Source organism: Plutella xylostella, chromosome 13 (assembly GCF_932276165.1).
Source record: "Plutella xylostella chromosome 13, ilPluXylo3.1, whole genome shotgun sequence".
NCBI lineage: Eukaryota > Metazoa > Arthropoda > Insecta > Lepidoptera > Plutellidae > Plutella > Plutella xylostella.
This window is the reverse complement of record NC_063993.1, coordinates 1,616,885-1,641,114: the sequence shown is the minus strand read 5'-3', so window position 1 is coordinate 1,641,114 and position 24,230 is coordinate 1,616,885. Positions and strand designations below refer to the sequence as shown.

Sequence of the window (24,230 nt, the reverse complement as noted above, 5' to 3'; positions counted from 1 at the left end):
TACTGGATGTTGCTCCGGATCTCCGCTCAACGCAGTGGAGGCCCCTAAATATGTATCTTTTTCTTCTTTTGTTTTCCCTTCATATTATTTGCCCTAAAGTTAAGTTTTCTTAGCTTGATCTTTGTAGGTTGGGACTAGAGGCATAATTTTTTACAATAAATCTATTAATAGTTTATTTTATTACCTTTACATATTATAGTTTATTCTTACAATGTTATACATTTTCTTAATACATTATTATACAAATTCACTTATAGATTTTAGTGCCTAACTTTACCCGTGTTGTTGAATGCATGCAATCAAAACTAACTGTATTATTCTTGGTCTGAATCAGCTAACTATAGAGGGTTTTGTCAGCAAAATTACAGCTGCTAATAGCCGACAATATCATAATTTCAAGCCAAGAATAGTCCCATTGCCAGCTACTTACTTACAACACTATTGAACCAGTAATATTCTAAACTGGAACCAATTTTAGTAGTAATTATACAAATAGGCAATACATATTTAATCTTACCATGGACTTTACACTTGTACGCACACTGCAGGGCTACTCACTCTCAGCATCAGTTTGTAAATATTCCCTCCATGAACACACATAAGCCCATGTCCTTCTTTTTTGGAAATCCTAACGAACCTAACGTGGCATATGGCACCGCGACAGAACCCTTTTATATGAGACCGCGCCGACGTCCGCGCAACGCGATGTTTCGACGTTCTCAGTAGTAAAACTATCAGTAAGTTCCTAATCAATAATGTAGAAGACCCAGTAGACGGCGTTGAAGAGCATGAAGCAGACGGGGAAGATGACGCGCGAGTAGGTGTCGATGACGTTGACGTCGCGGATCTTGGGCATGGACGCCTTGAACACGGAAGCGCCGCGGCGCAGCGCGTGGATCACCTTCGGCTTGCCCGAGCCATCTGGAAATAATTGTACCGCCATTAGTAACAACACGTTTAATGTAGTAGCTTTAATAATTCACTAGGGTGGTAGAGTGGTTGTGATTGCAAACTACTGTAAGATCTCTTGTTGACCTTTATTATGTAGTTGTTGATAATTTAATCGATCAACTAGCTTTATTGTGTGTCTATTACGTACTTATATTCCTGATTTATCCCATATGGATTATAAGACGAAGGACCGATGGTCTCTGGGGTAAACGATTTCTCGAGTGGATACCACGAACAGGCCAACTTTGGGTACATATTGTGCCGCTCCTTGGAAGATTCCTTTGTGCGTCATTATATGATGCCACTGCTAACCAGCCGATTACAGCGAAAAATAAAAATAACCCACTTACTCCTAGTAAGCCGCGAGTGCGGGCTGGTCCGATACCGCAGCGTGGCGTGGTCGCGCTGGATGCGCAGCGAGGGCGGCGCGCCGCTGGCCGGCAGCGGGCGGCAGCGCAGCCCTAGCAGCGGCGACGCGCGCCCCGTGGTGGAACACTCGCGGAGAGCTATGATCTCCTCTGGGGACTGGGAGCCTGGTAGGTTGGGTTGTATTTTGTAAGAGATTATAAGAATAATTTACAGTGTTCGTGATAGTTGCAGAATTTTAAGAGGGGATAATGTATTCAGAGACGACTAGCTCTGCGTATAGTGTTTTATGTTTCTAATCCTTTACTTAAATCAGCTTAAATCCCTTATAAAGTATCATGTAAACAAAGGGACAGTCACAAGTTATCTGGACCGCTGGCCTTGCCGAAGGGAGGCCAAAAGTATAGCCGAAAATAGGTGGAAGCGGCGAACATTAGTCCCTCTGCACCTCTGCGGTGTTTAGGACTAAAACAAGTTATCTGTGCCATAAAACACTAACCAGAGCCCTTCAAATCCTTCTCCACACTGCCGGCACTGGTCTCCCTGCTCTTCAGCTTCAGCCTCTTCCTGGCCCTGGCGCCCCAGTACGTGTAGTTGACCGCCGCATACTCCAGCAGAGCCGCGAACACGAAGATGAAGCACATGACCAGATAGATGTCGATGGCTTTGACGTAGGAGATGCGCGGCAGACTGCTGCGGACTCCCGTGCTTATTGTGGTCATCGTCAGGACGGTGGTTATACCTGAGGAGGAGTGTGGGGTGGGATATGAGAGATTTGAAAAAAAATTGATGTGTGAAGAATCTCCATCTGCTTGCTCTTCTGGGTGAAACCCATGGTATAACTCTGGTACATAAGAACTATGATTTTTGACTACTGCGTATCAAAACATCCATTAGACCATTTTAAAGTGTGGGAAATTAAATTTTCACACCTATTATAAAGCCCTTCTACTACGTTGAGCGGACATCCGCAGCGAAGGCCAATCCAAAGATGTTTTTAACCGACTTCAAAAAAAGGAGGAGGTTCTCAATTCGTCGGGATATTTTTTTTTTTAATATTTTTTTTTATGTATGTTCACCGATAACTCCGCCGTTTATGAACCGATTTTGAAAATTCTTTTTTTGTTGTATTAGGTTGAGCTTCCAGGTGGTCCCATTTTTTTTTCAGAATTTTATCTCACCCCTAAGGGTGGGTAAAGGGGTAAAAACAGGGTATGAATTTCCATTTTGGACACATATTAACCGATTCTAATGAAATTAAGAACGTAAATATAGTTCTTATAACAATAAAATATGATGGTGACCTTGAGCTGATCTGATGATGGAAACGGAAGGCAGTCAGGGGAACTCCTCAACGGTATATAGCAATTACCTCGTGTTTAGGCTTGAATGATTCGTATTGATTAGTAGGACTTTTGGTATCATTTGCATCTTACTTTTGATTAAAAATTATTGCAAATAAACTAAAAACTATAAAATAAAATATAATTTAAAAAAACAAAAAACCGACTTCAAAAAACCACTAAAATGTAAGTAATAATTTAAGGTTTACACAAATTATATGTGACAGTACAAATATACCTAAGCAGGAACTGTTCTTTTTTGAAGTTGGTGCCATATTTCTTCGGATTACTTTGTCACTGCACCAACATCAAAAAAGAACAGTTCCTGCTTAGGTATATTTGTACTGTCACATATAATTTGTGTAAACCTTAAATTATTACTTACATTTTAGTGGTTTTTTGAAGTCGGTTTTTTATTTTTTATTTCACTAGACACGGGTTTGTAAATTTGCGCATTGAGACATTTTTAACAGCTCCGCGCCCACTCAAAACCGACCGGCAAAAATGTCTGTTATAACCTCACCTAGAGCTACCCTAGCGGACGTGGCCTCGTGGTTGATCCAGAAGGAGACCCAGGACAGCATCACGATGAGGATGCTCGGCAGGTACGTCTGGAACACGAAGTAGCCGATGTTCCGCCGCAGCTTGAAGCTCAGCGACAGCCGCTGGTACACGCCCGTCGCCAGCTTCTCCTAGGGGCAGCAATGGACTGGTAAGTTGGTTGTAACTGGATATTTACAAGGTGGTGTGGAGAGCTGTGGTTGGGATTATTCTGTCGTCTGTGTATTTTGTGTCTGATCGTTTTGGCAATGAAGACTTCCATGACAATTATAAGCACAGAGATATGGGTCAGTGACTGGAATAGGTTGATAAAGATCTGCTGAAGATGATATAAAAGGCTGTAAAAGTACGTATAATGGATGCGATGAAATTTTTATGTACAGTCTTTTGTCCCCATGTCCAAAAATACATGAAAGGAGGACCTGAGTTTTAATTATGTCAGCTGTACTTTATAATAATTATGTAACTTTTTCCGTGCGCGTGTAATGGACAAGCTAAGTCTAGCTCTAGTGTTTGTCACCGACACCCTAAGACGAACCTACCTTTCTATCATTAGTATTGTGACCCAGTATGGTGAACTGCGGCAGCTCGGCGTCCTCCACGCCCCGCACCGGCGTGTCCTTCCAGTACATCACCACGTCGGACACCGTGTAGCCATCTGTCGATACGGACGCGAACGTTAGTAGCTTGCAGACTGCGCGCGGTTGGGATTGGAGGGTGCTTTCAAGAGTATTCTTTGGCATGCATTTAATAATATGTTTTAAGTGCGGTTCCAGTAGGCATACTCTAAAACACAGAATCGTGACTTCCAGCATTGAATTTCCATAGTTTTAACATGATTTAAATATGCAAAATAGTTAATAAACAAATCCAAACATACTATTACTATACAGTAACATGTATATCAGCCAAATGTTCCAAGGTTCCATGAATCTTATTGTCAAGTCAAACTAGATTTAGCTAATTTTAAATGGAATGGAAATTTGAACTACATTTTCTACATAATTTCTTTGTAAAAGTTAAAGATACAACTGAACTGAACATGGTAATAACATTAGGTATGCAAGGTGAATAAAAGTAGAGAAGTAGTAGTAACAACTGTTCACGCTTTCACGCCATCTAACGGATGTGGCGAGAACTACAGGAGGCGCACGCGCACCACGGATGCTTTGCCGTCTTAGACCGTCGTCCTATCATCTAGTTTGTTTCACAGCGCCATCTATTTTATTGTATTAGTTTGTATAATCATTATTGTAATTCACTTGCCTTTGTGACACCAGCAAATAAACATTTAAAAATTAACGAATAAATCAATCATTCTGAGTACAAGCCGTAAACCTTACTATAGGCAGGCAGGACATACTATCCCTGGAGCAGGAGACCAGGAGCGAGGAGTCTGGAACGAGCCTACCACGGGACCAGGATTAAGTACCTGTTCCCAACATTTGGTCCTTCGAGCCGGATGCAGATACTCGAGGACCACGAGAAACGGTCAGGCTTTCTTTCCTTACCATCCTCCTTCCTCTCCTACAGTGATAAATCGTGCGCTTATCTCAATTCCAGTGAAATCGCGACACGCGGCATCGGCGGCAATATCGTCAGTTTCGTGACCGCACCGCGTGGCATCTTCACCAAGTGAGTACTCCATCTTTCCACTAAGCCCCCAAAATGAGTGACAGTGAATCTAAATCGTCTGATAGTGCTGCTAAATCATTAAAAATTCCGCGTTCTCCTCAATCACGCGAAAATTCTGGTGACCGCATGGCCGACCTCAAGAAACAACGAGGTACCATGAAGGCACGGTTAACTTTATTCGATAAATATTTCATTAATTTAAAAGATACCGAATTAAATAGCACCGATAAGGCCGAATTAAAGTTGCGAATGCAGTCTATTGAGTCTTTGTATCAGAACTTTAACCAAATTCAGTGCGAAATAGAGAGGTTATCCGATCAGAATCAATTAGAAAAACAATTAGAATACCGTGAACAGTTTGAGGAGCAATATTTTAGAGCGTTAGCGGCCGCCGGGGGCAGGTTAGTTGATGAGAGCATGGCGAACTCCACGTGTACTCGCAATACTTCATCTAAATTAGCATCTGTAAAGTTACCAGAGATTAAACTACCGACCTTTAACGGATCATATGATCAGTGGTTAGAATTTAGGAACTCGTATGACACCATGATACATGAACGGGATGACCTGGACGCGATTCAGAAATTCCATTACTTGAGATCATCTCTAAGCGGGAGTGCATTGCAGGTTATCAGTGCGCTAGAATTTACTGCAGCCAACTACACTCACGCGTGGGACCTCCTAACGAATAGGTTCCATAATAGCCGTTTGTTGATCCATAATCATGTAAAATCGTTGTTTAATACTCAAAGTATTCAATCCGAGTCACCTTCACAAATTAGAAAACTGATAGATACCGTTAATCGTAATTTAAGAGCGTTAAAAACAATAGGCGAACCCGTAGATCAATGGGATACGTTAATCATATACCTAATCGTAACAAAGTTAGACCCAACCACAGAAAAAGAGTGGGAAAGTCAAAAAGGCTCCATTAGGTCTGATCAGCCGAGTAGTTCTTCACTAAAACTAAGTGATTTGCTTTTATTTTTAAAGAATAAGGCGGACACCCTCGAACTGATAACGGTTAGTCACAATAAAAATAAATCATTACAAGAACACAAATCTTCCCACGGTAATAATCACTTTGATGCTAAAAAATACGCGGTACATAAGCCCAATCAACAAGTACATAGTTATGTGTCTAACACTCAAAGCAAGTCGGAGAAAACAATTCGCAGTTGTGCAATGTGTCAGAGTAATCACGCGTTGTACACTTGTGTTTTATTCTTGAATTTACCCGTTAACGATAGGGTTAAGTTCGTGGAGAATAAAAACCTGTGTCCTAACTGTTTACGGTCGGGTCACTCAATTTCAGACTGCACTTATGGCTCGTGCAAGTTATGTCATCACAAACATAACGGTTTGTTACATAATCAGGCTAATAGTAGTAGTAGTTTATCTGTCGTGCGTGCGAATTCATCCTCGCCGGCCGATAACAATAATATTCCCACTATTTCAGCTGCACTGCATAGTCAATCTGAACCTAATTCGAGAGAAAATAGGTGCGATATTGGTTTGCATACCAAGTTGAGAGGTCTGCAACCTACCTTATTGTCCACCGCGTTAATAGAAGTAGCTGATGTCAACAACGAATATCATCTAGCCCGAGCGCTCCTTGATAGTGGCAGTCAGCATAGTTTTATAACGGAGAAATTAAGTAAAAAGTTAAAGCTTCCCCTAATACAGTCCACTGTTCGAATTTCGGGTGTAGGACAACATGTCACTAACTCGAGTCAACTATGCGAAATAGCTATGAGATCTAAATCGTGTAGTTACAATACAATGTTGCAATGTCTCGTATTGCCTTGTATAACTTCTAATCTGCCCAGTGTAGGTATAGATGTAGATAGTTTATGTATGCCGGAGAATATACAGCTCGCAGATCCCACCTTCAACATTCCGTCAGAGATCGACCTACTTATAGGCGCGGATAGGTTTTGGGAACTGTTAGAAGGAGAAAGAATTCGATTACAAAGCGGACCTTACTTACAAAACTCTAAATTAGGTTGGTTTATTTCAGGCCGCATTGACAACACGAACCTATCGAATAAGCAACAGGTTCATTGTCATTTTACATCTACGATAGATAACGATTCGTTAGATATGCAAATGAGAAAGTTTTGGGAAATTGAAGAAGTCCCTATAACAAAAAAGCTCACCGCAGATGAGCTAAAATGCGAAGAGTTATTTTGTACCACGACTACTCGCGACGAAACAGGTAGGTTCTGCGTTAGGATTCCCCTGAAAGAATCAGCTGACGCGCTCGGTGACTCATACAGCACGGCGCGCAGCAGGTTCATGTCGCTCGAGCGTAAACTACAACGTTCGCCTGAGTATAAACAAATGTACTGCGATTTCATGAATGAATATGAGTCGTTAGGTCACATGACACGTATAGGTATAGATAAACCCGAATTACCTAACTATACTTTATCGCACCACGGGGTATTTAAAGAGAGTAGCTCCACAACTCGTTTACGTGTAGTTTTTAATGCCTCGGTGCCCACAAAATCCTCAAAATCGCTTAATGACATTCAGTATTCAGGTCCAGCGTTACAAAACGATATCTTTTCTATATTATTGCGATTTCGTCAGTATAAATACGTCGTTTGTGCTGATATCGAGAAAATGTATAGACAGGTTCTCATTCAACCTGATCAAAGGTCATTGCAGCTAATTGTCTGGCGCGACTCGCCGGAGGATCCCCTAGGAGTCTATCAATTGAAAACCGTGACTTATGGGACGGCCTCAGCGGCCTATCTGAGTATGCGCTGTTTACGTCAGTTAGCGTCGGAATGCGGTGATGACGTCATTGCTCGCGTCATCAATGAAGACTTTCTGGTAGACGATTTAATTACCGGTTGTGATGATTATCAACAGCTACATAGTATTTGCGAAAAAACGTATCAAGTATTAGAAGCTGCCGGATTCATACTTAGAAAATGGACTTTTAATTCAAAATTTTCAGAAAATAGTTCAACTGAAATGTTTATGGGAGAACATACTCAGAGTAAAACGCTAGGGTTAGGTTGGCTAAACACGACAGATGAACTGCACTTCACAACAAAGGTTGAGAATGCACCTAGGTTGACTAAACGAGTCATGTTATCGATTATATCACAGATTTATGACCCATTAGGTTTATTAGCGCCAGCAGTAATTATTTCCAAAATTCTTATTCAGAAATTGTGGCTTTGTAAGATAGATTGGGAAGATGCCGTACCAGATAGCATAGTTAAAACTTGGAACAGTTTCATACAGACGTTGAGTAGTTTAGTAGAATTGAGAGTTCCTCGTTATGTAAGGAGTGAGCACACTCAACACACGGAACTGCATATTTTTTCCGATGCATCTCAAGATGCATACGGCTCTTGTGCTTACATTAGAAGCTACGATGACCTATCCGAAGTTACGGTGAAGCTACTCTGTGCTAAAAGCAAGGTAGCTCCCTTAAAAGGTTTAAGTATACCACGATTAGAGTTATGCGGGGCGTTAGTAGGTGCGAGATTATGTCATAAAATTGTAAACGTTCTAAGGTTGAAATTCGACCGCATTTATTGTTGGACCGATTCTACTATCGTAATTGGTTGGTTGCGAATGTCTCCACACTTATTAAAACAATTCGTACAAAATAGGGTGAATGAAATAAATGAGCTTACTGGAGATCTGACCTGGTTACATGTGAATGGACTACAGAATCCCGCAGACCTATTGAGTAGAGGTCTAAATCTAAGCGAGCTTAGTCAGTCTAGTAGATGGTGGCATGGTCCCTTATTTTTAAAGGAAAATAATTTAAATTTCAGCCAACACTTGCCTAATGAGCTTCCTGAGTTACCAGAATTGAAAACGCAAACTACGTCATTAATTTGTACAGTAGATAATGTGTTTGACTTTGAAAGATATTCAACTTTGAATCGAATGAAACGTGTTGTAGCATATGTACTTAGATTTATTAGCAACACTCGGCCGCAGCGCGGACAAAAGACGACCGGCCCGTTATCAGTAGATGAGATAACGGCGGCTGAGCGCGCGCTAATTATTATCGCTCAAAAACAGATGTTTCCGGAAGAATATCATAACTTAGAAAACAATTTACCTATTTCAAATAAAAAAGGTTGTGCTATAACGGGACTTAACGTATTTTTAGATAAGTTTAAAATAATTAGAGTAGGCGGCAGATTGTCGAATGCCACTGGATTCGATTATAATAAAAAGCATCCAGTATTATTGTGTAGTAAACATCGGTTTACGCTTCTGCTAGTGAGAGACGAACATATACGTTTACTTCATGCGGGGCCTCAGCTGTTGTTAGCGACCGTGCGTGAGTGCTACTGGCCGCTCGGGGGTAGGAACCTGGCGAGGCAGGTGGTGCGGCGATGCGTCATATGCTCTCGTCTGAAAGGTAACACGTTGACTCCCATCATGGGAGACCTACCTTCTGAACGTCTTCACCCGGGTTATCCGTTTATGTACTGTGGTGTTGATTACGCAGGGCCAGTATCAATATTAAACCGTAAGGGCCGCGGCGGGTCACTGGTAAAAGGTTACATTTGTTTGTTCGTGTGCTTTGTAACTCGTGCCATCCACTTGGAGTTAGTCAGTGGTCTCTCAACTAAAGACTATATCTTAGCGCTGAAAAGGTTCTATAGTCGTAGAGGTAAACCAAAATCTATCTTTTCCGATAATGCGGGAAATTTTACTGGTGTAGAAAAAGAGATTTCTTTAGCTATAAAAAATAATTCTCAAGAAATTATTGATTTTGCAGCAAATGAACAAATTCAATTTAGATTCATTGTCCCACGTAGTCCTCATAGCGGGGGTTTATGGGAATCAGGAGTCAAATCGTGTAAGCATCACCTTCGTAGAATAACTGGTGATTCTAAGTTGACCTTCGAAGAATTTACGACAGTATTGTCATTAATAGAAGCAGTATTAAATAGTCGTCCACTATCCCCACTGTCCGCTGATCCTAATGACCTTCTCCCCCTTACCCCAGCCCATTTCCTCATAGGAAGGCCTCTGACCGCACCTGCCAGCGCTGACCTGACGGGCGCTGCCCCTCACCGCCTGCTACGCTACGACCGAGTCGAGCAGATGCGACAGCATTTCTGGAGACGCTGGAGCAAGGAGTACGTCTCAGAGCTTCAGATCCGCAGCAAATGGAAGACGAGGGAACAGGACCTGCAGACCGACATGATGGTACTGATCAAGGAGGACAATACCCCTCCCCTGAGATGGCGGCTGGGGCGAATAGTGCGGACCTACCCAGGCAAGGACGGCGTCTCTCGCGTAGCCGACATACGGACGGCGCGCGGTATCATTCAGAGGACGTTCGCCAAGATCTGTCCACTTCCGATGCAAGCTGATGAAGACACCAGCGGTGGCGCAGACTCGACGACCTCAACCGTGACTCCGAGACATGGCTGACTGATAGAAAGCTGATGCTTCCAAGGCCGGCGGGATGTTCACGCTTTCACGCCATCTAACGGATGTGGCGAGAACTACAGGAGGCGCACGCGCACCACGGATGCTTTGCCGTCTTAGACCGTCGTCCTATCATCTAGTTTGTTTCACAGCGCCATCTATTTTATTGTATTAGTTTGTATAATCATTATTGTAATTCACTTGCCTTTGTGACACCAGCAAATAAACATTTAAAAATTAACGAATAAATCAATCATTCTGAGTACAAGCCGTAAACCTTACTATAGGCAGGCAGGACATACTATCCCTGGAGCAGGAGACCAGGAGCGAGGAGTCTGGAACGAGCCTACCACGGGACCAGGATTAAGTACCTGTTCCCAACAACAACAACGGTTTAAAATGTACTCAACTTCATTTTCGTAAGAATAAAGAGCATTCCATAGAACTAACATAACATAATATTAGATAGAAATAAAACTTTGTATTTATATTACACAGGTACCAACACTACCAACAATAAAGAATAACAAAGATCACTTTAGTCGCTGAAGCCCTTTACAACTAAAAGCGTACGAAGCGTCGACGTATGAATATAAAATAAAACATAAAATTCCCCCGTTATCAGATTTGTCGAGGTCTATCGAAGGTCTTTTAAAGGACCCTGTCAAGTCGCTCTTGAGGCCATCTCGAGCGCCCTCCATCGAGCCTGACCTTCAGACTCGCGCCACAAATATTCCCAAAATATCTGGAGTCACGAAATGGAGCGACAAATAAATGTTGAGGTGACAATGACAACTGAAAGTTTTTGAAATGGGTATTTTTATGATTGAGATGCCGCAGCGATTTGAATCGGATTGAACAAGATGAATTACCGTCGTCTTTTTTATCTTGTTTTTTTCTTTCTGACTTGTCTTAAATGAAGTAAGTACTCAAAATGATATATCCGGTAAGTAATCATTAAGTGGGTGATAGATGTCCCTAAAGTTCTACACGTATACTTTAAGCAATTTTTCGTCGACTCGACGAACTTTTACAGTGATATACGAGTACTTACACGATCGAAAAACATAATCGAGCCACAAAAACGGCGTACATACTCGTAGGCCTATTATTCTCTCGACAAGTTTAATAGAGAGTTTTTAATGATATGTATGAACTCATGCATTCTCAATTCAACCTTAAACTCAAATCGCCACAACCCGCAACCAACCCAGCTACCGACCGCATCTACTCTCTACTTCTACGCTAGCGAAGCGGGCGGTCCTAGTATAAGTTTATGATGTCACACAGCTTTCAATCTCGACGGTGCAGTTCTGCGAGTCCAGCGGGTAGTAGTGCAGGTCCATCATGCAGGCCAGCGTGGCCGTGAACCGCATCCCGTACGTGATGGAGCCGTCGCCGCCGAGACGGACCAGCTTGTTGCGCTCCGTCACGTCGTGCAGGAAACTGGAGGAGGTGGTTGAAGAGATATAGGCAAGTACGGTCAGTTGCATAAGTAGGTATACACTTTTGTACCTTGTCAATCTGAAACTGCCTATTCATTGAATCATTGACGGTTCGTCAGTTTGACAAGGTACAAAAGTGTAAAGCTACATATATACTAATGCAGCTGACCTTACATAAATACATAATATCATGACTGTAATCCCCGAAGGTTTTCGCTGTACAGTTGTACTCACGAGATAGGTCGTGAGCCGTATCGACGTTTTTGAACGAGTACAGTTAGGATACACATCTAGAATCTGGATGTACAGGTTTCCTCACGATGTTTTCCTTCACCGTAAAAGCGATGGTATACATTGTACTTATATTCAAAGAACTCATTGGTCGGCGATATGGTTCGCAACCTATGACGTGAGTACAAATGCGCTGCGAAAAGTGGGTGGCTCACTTGTGAGGCACCTCTGACTACCCCTTCGGGGATTACAGTCGTGAGTGCATTGGTCAGCACCGGGTTAGATGCAGGCGCTTATAGGTAAGGTATCCAATAAGGTATATTGAAATCAGTTTGAAACTGAAGGTGCCCAGCGGCTTAGATTTTCGCAATGGATGGCTGATGCTCATGTTATAGCACTATATAGACATAGTGCTATAACATGAGCAACAGCCGTCAGCCGCGCACGATGTAAGGAATAGTACCTTAAGAATCACTGGTGGAGGTGTACGGCGAAAGAAAACTTAATAAACACAGCCTCGTTATATTCCTTGGATAACGTAATACTCATATACTAACATAACATCAATACACAAAAACGTCCCACTAACCTATTCTTATCATTAGCGAAGAAGGTGTCGGGCACCCAGATCTTGTCGGCGAAGTCCCCGGACAACGTAAGCACCTCGTCCTCGAGGCCGAAGCCCAGCCGCTCGTCCTTCCAGTACTGGTTCAGGTACAGGGTGATCGTGTAGTCCTGACGAATACAGGGTGTTCTATAACTGAACTCATGTAAAGCCTACTCTCAGAAATACTTATACATCTAAAGTAGTGAGAAGAATGCCTTCTTTACACGGTCGCTTGCCAGGTGAGATACCAGATACCTAAGCTCATATACATTAGGCGTCCATTAAAAAAATCGTCTTAGCATCGATTGTCCGCGTCAGCAGTCCCCCCCCCCGCCCCCCCCCCCCCTCTACTCCCGTCATCTGTGTCAAGTACTCCGCCCTTGCTCTCTTTTCACAGCTATTAAAAGCTTAATGAATTATGATGAACGATTGAAGAGATTCTGAGACCCTCCACGCGGCCCAAAACCAACACAATAACAGCTCCGGGCGCACTTGTGCCGCGAGGCGACTCTGCCGACACAATCTACTTAAAAAATCCTTTGAACCAAGTGTCATTCCAACTGTTAAGGTCAAGAGAACGAATCCGGCAAAATATACACAGCAAATTAATCCCTCAAGCAATTCATCTCCACATTAAGATTAACGCTCGCGTGAAAAAGAAAACTACTTATTCCCCGCTTAATTAGAGCACCGCCATAATTCAACGTCAATTAGCAAAGCACACAGGAAGCGGCGAATAAACCTTTCATAAATAATGCAAACTCTCACCATGTTGACTTCGGATATCGCATCAAAACTAGCGATAGTTAGATCCATGCCGACATACAGCGGATCTCCTGGAAACAAATACATATTTAGTGCAACGAAGCCGCAGTACTGAGACAGCAATATGCAGGGAACGCTGACGAATCATACCGTGTTTACTGAAACTAAATTTAATATCGGATCTTTATGGTCGGGAGCTTGCAATAACATATTCCCGAGAGTCGTGGCATTTCGTACATACTGCTTGCCTTGTAAGTTGCAACGTAGCCAGCCTATTCCAATCTTACGAATTCATGATTCAAATAGCTTTGAGAAGGATTTTCATAATATATGTAGGCACAAACTTATTACATAGACATTATTATAAAATGTGGGTACATTTATTTCCTCTTTACATTATATATTATGTAGCAACATGTACTTTGTACATCTTTTTCGATGTACAAACGATGTACTGAACCTGTGAATGAATTTAGGTAAGTTTCGAATCACATGAGGAAAAATAAATATTTCTGGACTTCTCTGGTATGATCGCCGTATTGTAAAGAGTTAAATACACACATGTACCTACTTAGTATTAAGAAATTTTTCAGATTTTAAACTTGTGCTAGCCTTTTCCGTTTAGGAGTAATTTGTGCTAATGTCACTGGAACTTTTTCATTGCTCTCTCGTGTGTAGTTTGTCAATGAATGTCATACAGTACAAGTCGTGCAGAAGCACCAAGTAGCACCTATTCTTCTATTTTATTCTATTCAATTAGTACTGACCGCCGAAGTTGGGGCGCAGGCGGATGTCATAGCCGTCGAGGATGCGGTTCACGGTGTGCGTCACGTTCTCCAGACGATCGTTCCTGCGACACACGTACATCATCAACACACGACATTAGCACTATTAAGGTGGGTACTGACCAACGTTACGGGGTGTAATATAACATGTTACACAGCGAGCATTCGTGCAGTCAGTACGTAGTTTTACGGAGAATCCAGTGTACTGACTGCAGGAATGCTCGCTGTGTAACAGTTACATTACATGTGTTGCATACAGTCGCTAATCCTTCTTATGTGTGCTTGTATTGTATCCTTGAGTGAAATGAGACACCGTATAACTTTCGACCATTCGCTTATATTCGTACTTTTCGCACTTTTACAATTTTTAACATCAATCGCAAAATCCAAGAATCAATCCATCTCCAGTCCATAGACCAAATTCCCCAAACGTCACTTGTTTTTTTTTTAAAACCTCCGTTACATTTTGTAGTTAAAATTCAATTCTTATTCCAACAATGTTAATGAACCTAACAATCGTCCATCCTGACAACGTGTGCGACCCCGCGCACGACGCCGGTGCGTAACCTAACAATCGGCTGGGAACATTGGTCCATGGCACAGAGCTTACAATCATCAAACCAGAAATAAACTATGTTTTATAAACTACAATTTAGAAACAGTTAACATCAACAATATGTTTTATAATCATTAAGTTTAACAATAATATAGCTAAGTTTACTTATATTATATTTAAACAAAATGTAATCACAATGCTTTTTTAAAGTAAATTTAAACATAAATAATTAAATGAATTAAAGTTTATAAAAACCGAATGTTCAAGAGTAACCCAACTTGGAAGAAACAATAAATGCATTTAACAATTACAAATGAATGGGAATGTTCTTTGGTTAACACAAATTATACAAAACAATCCAACTTAATAATATATACCCAACATTTATTATTAACTAAGGAGTATAGGAAACGAACTTTCTCAGTAACCTAACTTACAACCATATTCATAATTTACCGAAACCTTATCAGTAATATAGAGTATAGGAATCTAACTTTATCAGTAACCTATCTTACAAACATTTTCATAATGTATTAAACTTTATCACTAATATAAATAGTATATGAATCTAATTTTATCAGTAATCTAACTTACAAACATATTCATAATGTACCGAACTTTATCAGTAATATATAAAGTATAGGAACCAAACTTTATCAGTAACCTTACTTACAAACATTCATAATGTATTGAACTTTATCACTAATATATAGTATGTAAATCTAACCTTATAAACATATTCATCATGTACCAAACATAATCAGTAACATAGATTTTAGGAACCGAACTTTATCAGTAACCTAACTAACAAACATATACATAATGTACCGAACTTTATCAGTAGCCTAACTCACAAACATATTCCTTATGTATCGAACTTTATCAGTACTATAAAGTATAGGAACCGAACTTTATCAGTAACCCAACTCACAATCATCTTCCTAATGTACCGAACTTTATCAGTACTGAGTATAGGAACCGAACTTTATCAGTAACCCAACTCACAATCATCTTCCTAACGTACCGAACTTTATCAGTACTGAGCATAGGAACCGAACTTTATCAGTAACCCAACTCACAATCATCTTCCTAATGTACCGAACTTTATCAGTACTGAGTATAGGAACCGAACTTTATCAGTAACCCAACTCACAATCATCTGCCTAATGTACCGAACTTTATCAGTACTGAGTATAGGAACCGAACTTTATCAGTAACCCAACTCACAATCATCTTCCTAATGTACCGAACTTTATCAGTACTGAGTATAGGAACCGAACTTTATCAGTAACCCAACTCACAATCATCTGCCTAATGTACCGAACTTTATCAGTACTGAGTATAGGAACCGAACTTTATCAGTAACCCAACTCACAATCATCTCCCTAATGTACCGAACTTTATCAGTACTGAGTATAGGAACCGAACTTTATCAGTAACCCAACTCACAAACATATAATCTGAAATAAATGGATTATTATCATTATTATCATAAACAATGTACTGAACTTTATCAGTAACCAATCTGAAATAAATGGATTATTATTATTATCATCATAAACAATGTACTGAACTTTATCAGTAACCAAACTCATAAACATATTATACAATCTTTAGCAAGCAGTCTTTCAATAATAATGCCAAAATTGTTTTTACAAAATTACAATGTTTTGGGTGCTGAAAATGCCAGGCAAAGGAGCTACTTCTCTTCCTAAGACTCTTGCAACCCTAAATAGATCTATGTACGGCGATAAGAGCTTCTAGTTCTGTCCCTCATCGTCGGAACAAGTCCTTGTGCATAAGTTGCTGTTTTTCTGCCTTTGTCGCCCTATTAGTTTTGTGTTAATTAGGGTTTTCTTTTTATTTGTATGTGATGAAGTTTTAGTTTAGAACTAGACATTTTCCACCAGCACACCGAATGATGGGATAGGTTGTGTATTACTCATGCCGAAATCGAGTGTACTACGAGAAATTTGTCCAAGAAGGGTCCTGTGCATAGGTTATTATTGTTACACTCCATTTATTTCTGAAACTGAATAATTTAAATGATAATTTGATATGGAGAGCGAGATCTCCTGGCACAGGTATTTTTATGCTTAATAGGAGGTCTTTACCTTGTATTAGTTATAAGTGAAAAGTATTTGAAATAAACAATTTTTAATTTTTTTTTAAATTAAAACTTTCTTATACAAGTTCTGCTCATACGTTCGAAGCATACTCGACTACGCCTCACAAGTGTGGAATCCTAGGTACCATGAATGTATAAACTGGGTTGAAAAATACAAAAGATTTTTAGAATACCTGCCCTCCAGGACCGGTATAGATGTTCCCAGCTAATGATGACCGCTGAATGCGTCATCACCTCCTCCATTATCCAACCGTAAAATAGCTGACATCATATTTTTCATTATTATTATTCACGGCTTAGTAGACAGCCCTACGTGGCCCCTTTTTTTAAATTAACTTTGTCATTCCGATCACACATATTTTTATTTTATTTTTAATAATACTTATTTTACGTGACTCTGACTATAAAGCCATGGTCATTCCTATCACTAGCACTAGCTGTTGCCTTAAAATGTTTTCCCGTGGACGACTCCCGAACTACCCACCCAACAACGTGCCATGGTGGTATTAAACTACTTACATGAGAATTGACAAATAATTCACTAAAAATGATTTACCAGACTTCATACGGCAAAGACTTGTATGGCAAATGGCAATGGCAAAATACTCATTTCAATTAATAATCTATGTGTTTCGCATGTAGCCAACTAACGCAATACCAAATAACTTTGCATTCACTAAGGTTGTCATGTGAATTTTCAAGCGTCTAACTTAAACGGTGCTATGCGATATCCCATAATATGACCGGTACAATTCCGATCAATAACTTTGCTCTAAATCACGTCACGCGGAAATTTTATATTTATGCATTGAATAAAACATTTGACTCTGACCTTGACACCCCCTATTCCCCCTTAGGGGTTGAATATCCCAAAAACCCGTCTTAGTGAGCACCTAAGTTACAAAATGGACCCCATGCAGCACCAGACTCCCAGCACTTGTAGCTTCTAAGTTTTCGTAAAGACTCAGTGTGCACGTCACATTATAGATTATCATTTATTTCCAATAGGCTGATTAGTGATCATTTTGCTTCTCATAAAACTGGTTACTTTAGTTCGTTTTCTTTTTAAGTTTTTATTTTATAATGTCGTTCTCTCCTTTTGTATGTAGGTATTGTTCATAAATAGCGGTTGTTCATAACTCTTACGATTAGAATTAGTTTATTATAGGTATAGTTAAACCTCCCTGTACCATTTAACTAGTCTACCTAGAGTAACAGTAGAGTGGAAACTTGAGTAACATAATTTACTTTTGCATCGTTACCTATATTAAAATTTAGTTAAGTTTTCTCAGTATTGTAAAATAAAATATTAGATATAGATTTGGTATATAACTCTGTAATGTAGAAAATATGTAACTTTTTATGTTATTATTTGTTTATAATTATAATTAAATTCTTAAAATGAAAAAGTCTAATTCGGAATTTGTTAATTAAATTTACTGGTTTTGAGTGAACTATGCACCATGTATTTATTAAGTTATAAGTTAAGTTGCAATTGTTTCAGAATGTACATTTACCTACCTATGGTAAAAATATTACATACATAATGTAACTATTATCATATGTTTAAAACAATTGTATTTTTATTTTCTTCAAGAATTTGCACATTTATTGTTTTAAACTAATTTAATGTTTTATTTGGTTACTAGAGTACCTAACTGTTTAAGTTTAGCTAATTTCATTCCATTTTACAATATTTGGAGAAGTTACTGCTATGTATATTATAGCACAATATGAATATCTTAGGTAAATAGCTACTAGCTAGCTAATTACACTTTTCCACATGTGGTTGTAAGTGTAAGGGTCGCATTCTAGAACCCATATAAAAGATCTGTAGACTCTCAAGGGTAAATGTAGCATCAGAAATTCGCTAGTGCTGAGACTGGTTCTAGAATTCGATTCTTAGTTATTATTCATAAGCGTTTCATGACCCCAGATGTGACACACACTAACACTATACACTATTAGCTGTACTTTAATAAATTCAATCAGATAATAAAACTAGTTGAAAAAATATACTGATTTAAGTTAAATTGTTCACCAAAGCAACTGTAAGGTATCTATTTGCATCACAATATTTTCCCTACTGAATGTAACAAACTTTGAATAGTTTTTTTATGTTGTGTTTGAAATGTGATTAGTTAAGGTCAAAGGGAAAACTATAGATCGCATCCAGTGTTATGCTTTGGGAGAAAAGCCTACGTCCAGCAGTAAAGAGCTATGCTGATGATGAGATTCAACATTAGTATTTTGTAAGCATTTGAGTTTCATCAATATCTAATAATAGAGGTAGGATAAGGGAATACTAAACATCTAATTAATTGTAACTTCATTCACAATTTGACCTATCTAGTAGTTTACATTTACCCAATTACCCTTTAATTTTTAATTTCATCTGTAACTGTAGTTTTACTATTATTGGCTTTACTAAGTCAATCATCAGTTGTGAACCCAACCCTGTTGCATTAAGTGCACTCATAACTGGCTTAGGATACGGTGGAAAAAAACGGTGCCCCCTTACTTTACAGTCATAACAAGTCTCTAAAAGATAAGTTAAAACAGATCCAAAGTTGAGCTTTGAATAACATCACAATAGTTTTGATTGTTGTTAACATGTCCATCTTGTAACATATAAAAATATAAAGTATGTCATAATTATAAAAGAGCAGGGCCGCCTGTCCTGTAGGGCTGGAATCCCCACTGCTCATCAAGAATTGCAACAACAGGTCTAGATGAAAACAGCGAAAAACCAAATCATCCAATCTAAGTGCCTGTTTACCAAGTCAGTGTATGATACAGTTAGCAGCACTCTCTCTCTCTGAACACCACATTGATTGAGGAGAGACAACCTCTCACAAAAACAAACCTCAATTGACCAATCAAGTCTTCTTTTCTGCCAAGCACCTCTTCCAAGATCTGGCCATAATTTGTTCATACGGAACACACTTAAAAGTTTTCCTTGCCACTCTGGTCTAGTCAAGAGAATAGAGTTAAGACCTTCATACCAAATCTTAGCCAGACCTTGAAGCTTTTGCAGTGCAAAGTGAATGGTAGTGTTGTAAAGCTATCCCTTAAACATTCAAAAATATCTCTTTATCGAGACAAGACCAACCTCTTTACCTCAAACCAGTCCTTTGCTATCTCCAGCTTTCCTCTGCTCCGGCTGTCCTCCGCTCCGGCTGTCCTCTCTCCGCTCCGGCTGTCCTCTCTCCGCTCCGGCTTTCCTCTCTCCGCTCTGGCTGTCCTCTCTCTGCTCCGGCTGTCCTCTCTCCGCTCTGGCTGTCCTCTCTCCGCTCCGGCTGTCCTCTCTCCGCTCCGGCTGTCCTCTCTCCGCTCCGGCGGTCCTCTCTCCGCTCCGGCTGTCCTCTCTCCGCTCTGGCTGTCCTCTCTCCGCTCTGGCTGTCCTCTCTCCGCTCCGGCTGTCCTCTCTCCGCTCCGGCTGTCCTCTCTCCGCTCCGGCTGTCCTCTGTCCGCTCCGGCTGTCCTCTCTCCGCTCCGGCTGTCCTCTCCGCTCCAGCCTCCAGCTGCCTTCTGCTCCTCTGCAGCCTCCGTCTGCTCCGCTCCAGCCTCCAGCTGCCTTCTGCAGCCACCGTCTGCTCTGCTCCAGCCTCCAGCTGCCTTCTGCTCCTCTGCAGCCTCCGTCTGCTCCGCTCCAGCCTCCTGCTGCCTTCTGCTCCTCTGCAGCCTCCGTCTGCTCCGCTCCAGCCTCCTGCTGCCTTCTGCTCCTCTGCAGCCTCCGTCTGCTCCGCTCCAGCCTCCAGCTGCCTTCTGCAGCCACCGTCTGCTCCGCTCCAGCCTCCAGCTGCCTTCTGCTCCGCAGCAGCCACCGTCTGCTCTGCTCCAGCCTCCAGCTGCCTTCTGCTCCTCTGCAGCCTCCGTTTGCTCCGCTCCAGCCTCCAGCTGCCTTCTGCTCCTCTGCAGCCTCCATCTGCTCCGCTCCAGCCTCCAGCTGCCTTCTGCTCCTCTGCAGCCTCCGTCTGCTCCGCTCCGGCTGCCTTCTGTTCAAGCACAGACCCTGGCCCGGGCCTCATCCTCCATGGCACCCTGGACTCGGTGATCTCAGCCTTGGGCACCTTGGGCCCTTCTTCTTCTTTTCAAACCATGGTCCTGGGACCATCTTGGTCCCCAATGTGGTGTCTCTGAAACTCGCACACAAAAAAAACATGGTTTGAATCGGCACCAGACATGTACCACCTCTTAGGCAGCATTAACTACTCTGTGTATAAGTTTTGGGACCAAATATCAATATGTCACTTGTTTCCAAAGGGATGCTTTATGGGTCGCGTAACTAACTATATTGATATAGACTAACAGTCATGTCTAGAAAACTGATTGTACTTGTATTCATAATTAAACACAATTTTTCCTCATTTTCTAACTATTTGAGGTTATGAAAACTTTTGGCATTTAAGTTTAACTTCACTCGTGGGTAAAATATCCATTGTTAATTGAAGCTATTAAGTATACTATTGTATTCCACATAAAATCGTAGTATTCACAAGATTAATAAAGTCATTATTAAGATTCTTACAACAAAAATGCACGCGGAAACTTACCACTCCTGAAATGTTGCATACAGTCGCTAATCCTTCTTATGTGTGCTTGTATTGTATCCTTGAGTGAAATGAGACACCGTATAACTTTCGACCATTCGCTTATATTCGTACTTTTCGCACTTTTACAATTTTTAACATCAATCGCAAAATCCAAGAATCAATCCATCTCCAGTCCATAGACCAAATTCCCCAAACGTCACTTGTTTTTTTTTTAAAACCTCCGTTACATTTTGTAGTTAAAATTCAATTCTTATTCCAACAATGTTAATGAACCTAACACATGGTACATTAAACCTCGTAACATTGGTCAGTATCCACCTTTACAGTCCAACTATAAAGTAAAATAAAGATTGCGAATTTGCAAAAGACTTTTTATCTTTGTCAGTAAAATTCAGATTGATGATGGATTTGAGATCCATTTCCGTTATCAGAACTTTATTATCTAGATGGACTGTAAGTAGGGGAAAAAAAAAACTTGGGTAGGCCATTTTCGGCGGAGCTCACACTAGACCGCATCACACATATATGTGTGAACACATAGGTAAAGCATGTAGATGCGTTTTCTGTGTTGGACTGTGCGTGTTTTCTAAACAAATGGAGATACGAGGGCAAATTGAAAACCGCCCTACTTGAGAGTTTACGTCTTGTTTTTTGCGCACTTTTTTCTATTGCTGTATCTAGGGTAGTTTTGAAGTGCCCCTGTTAATTCATTATAATTAACTAGCCAAAAAATATCTCAGCTTGAGTACAAATTATAAAACAACAAGATACGAATCTTCTTGTAATTAGCTTTCTTCATGATTGCAGATAGTGTCAAAAACACAAGAAAAATAAACACGATATTGCAGAGCCTACACAAATAAACTGTGACATAGGCCTAATGACCGCTATCCTAATAAACTCCAGATCACTACAAAATTATCTTAATGTCCCGTTTACCGCCCCATAACTCAAGTACACGCAAAAGTAATGCTTTTTAATTTAAAAATAAGTGCCTTATTCTGCATTCAAAATTGTCCGTAGTCGCAGGATATCCATCTAAATTAGTTTCCTAAGAGAGGTTTAAGGCAGATCCACATTTGACGGGCAGATCCCTAAAGCCGATATTAAATTGACTCCCGGAGATTCAGATTCACCATTTAGCGAACATTCGAATAACCATGTGTCTGGATTTAATACGAATTGCTTCATTATCTGATTTACTAACGATAGAGCTTTTAACAGCCGTTTGTTTATGCATTTGTTTTAAATCATTTCTCGTACTGTTTTCTTTTTAATTACAACTATCTATATGTGTGAGAGATTTTTAGTGAGGCAAATGGACTGCTCCACATAGGTACTTTTTTGCAGACTGGGATAAAACGTTTATGACAAAACACACACTTGTTATATTGGTATGTATCTTTTGGTAATGTTGCGGGTTCTATATCGAAATAAAATGAAAGTTTTCTATTCCTAAATTATAATTATTCTCACATGACTATTCCAAAAATGAAATGTTTAATTCGGTTTACCCAACTTTAGTTTATGGTTTTATCTAGTTTAAATACTAATAATGTGATATAACCACTGATAATCTGTCATTTAACATCGATACACGAGTAACACACTCTTCCGTAAAAAAAAATATCAGTTTACTGAAAATACAAAATTTTTCCTTAATCCACTGAATATTTTAGATTACTTTTTTGAGAATTTAACTACATTTATTTATTTGGGAAGTAGAAAAAATTAGAGAGCTAATTTTCAGGTGCATTTTCTCTAAATTGTTACACGTATGCCTGAAGCAATTCACCGTGTAACAAGCTTCACGAGCAAAAGTTTCAGGAGTTTCAGGAGCCGTCGGCTGCCGCACAACTATGCGCCTCGGCACAAGTGTAGATTACACACTTCACAACTATTCCACCTCGTCTTACACCACAAGCTTGCCAGCTACACCCGCAGTTATAACATTCAACTTTTAAACAACAAGCGGAAATTGTTTGTGGCGCGATCGCGGGCCTACGCGAAACTTTTCCGACAGTTTCTCTCAACTTTGCGATGTGTTCCGCTGCTTGTTAATCTCACTAGCTGAACTCCTTAACAATTTAATGTAAACCTATTGGTTAAAAGTTTAAAACTTACTGTGCAAGACCAAGCGTGATGAGGAGCAGCAGCAACGCAGCGCTGGGCGCGCGGGCGCGGGCGGGGCGGGCGGGCGCGCGGGGCGGGGCGAGCGCGCTCATCGCTCGGCACGCTCATCGCTCACGAGCGGTGCTCACGCTCACGCATGGTTTCACTCTCCAGTCGGTAGGTAACAGCGGTGCGGCCGCGGCGGCGACGCGGGGCGGAGTGGCGCCGCGCGTGCGCGACCCAGCGCCACGCAGCGAGAGACAACTCGTGCTGGCGCGAGCCACGGCCTTCCCCATGTTGGAGTTGGTAAGGATGTTGCTTGCTAAAGGCATTTGAGGGTGGTTGGATAGGTGTAGGCTTTTGAGGACGACATGGACGAGTCTGCGATGGTCTATTGCTGCTGATGTAAAATTCTATGCTGAAACGGTTTGTAAAAGTTTCAGTTTCACTAATATTATCCACTTACTTACAATACTCAAAACTGAAACATAAAATAATGTCAAAAAAGTTTTACTGCAAAATTTTCGGGATACAGAGCTCAATAGCTCTCTCTGAAAATGAAGGCCAAGTGCAATTTTAGAGAGAAAGATCTTAAATTCTGGCACTTTTGTTAATAGCAAGTGAGAAACACTCAACATTATTGTCACTCGAATATGGGTTACTGGCGACACAGAGAAAGTGACTTCCCGGCTTTACCCTTTTACCTACTCTCATTATTCAGACTACGACACTACGCATTACGATAGGGACGAGACATTCTCGATA

At 40.7% G+C, this 24,230-nt stretch overlaps 2 protein-coding genes across 2 annotated transcripts; one reads left to right on the top strand and one right to left on the bottom strand.

The window, feature by feature from the left end:
- Positions 1-739: 739 nt before the first annotated feature.
- Positions 740-13,394, bottom strand: LOC105390841 (gamma-aminobutyric acid receptor subunit beta-like). Its single transcript, XM_038112242.2, has 8 exons — positions 13,332-13,394; positions 12,546-12,691; positions 11,569-11,726; positions 3,764-3,879; positions 3,184-3,352; positions 1,817-2,059; positions 1,302-1,484; positions 740-921 (listed from the first exon to the last, which is right to left on the bottom strand). Exons 1-8 carry the CDS (start codon positions 13,377-13,379, stop codon positions 746-748), a joined length of 1,239 nt encoding a protein of 412 aa, XP_037968170.2. The 5' UTR covers positions 13,380-13,394; the 3' UTR covers positions 740-745.
- Positions 4,322-10,521, top strand: LOC119693642. Its single transcript, XM_048625061.1, has 3 exons — positions 4,322-7,420; positions 8,321-9,088; positions 9,821-10,521. The coding sequence occupies exons 1-3, from the start codon at positions 4,890-4,892 to the stop codon at positions 10,281-10,283; spliced, it is 3,762 nt and encodes a 1,253-aa protein (XP_048481018.1). The 5' UTR covers positions 4,322-4,889; the 3' UTR covers positions 10,284-10,521.
- Positions 13,395-24,230: the final 10,836 nt, after the last annotated feature.

Coding starts and splice junctions, on each gene's coding strand:
- LOC119693642 (XM_048625061.1), top strand. CDS start 4,890: ATGAGTGACAGTGAATCTAAATCGTCTGATAGTGCTGCTAAATCATTA. Junction 7,421..8,320: donor GGTCCAGCGTTACAAAACGA/TATCTTTTCTAT, acceptor AAAAGGTTTAAG/TATACCACGATTAGAGTTAT. Junction 9,089..9,820: donor AAGCATCCAGTATTATTGTG/TAGTAAACATCG, acceptor CCCACTGTCCGC/TGATCCTAATGACCTTCTCC.
- LOC105390841 (XM_038112242.2), bottom strand. CDS start 13,379: ATGGATCTAACTATCGCTAGTTTTGATGCGATATCCGAAGTCAACATG. Junction 3,880..11,568: donor CACCGTCGAGATTGAAAGCT/GTGTGACATCAT, acceptor CCGTATCGACAG/ATGGCTACACGGTGTCCGAC. Junction 1,485..1,816: donor GAAGGATTTGAAGGGCTCTG/GTTAGTGTTTTA, acceptor CCAACCTACCAG/GCTCCCAGTCCCCAGAGGAG.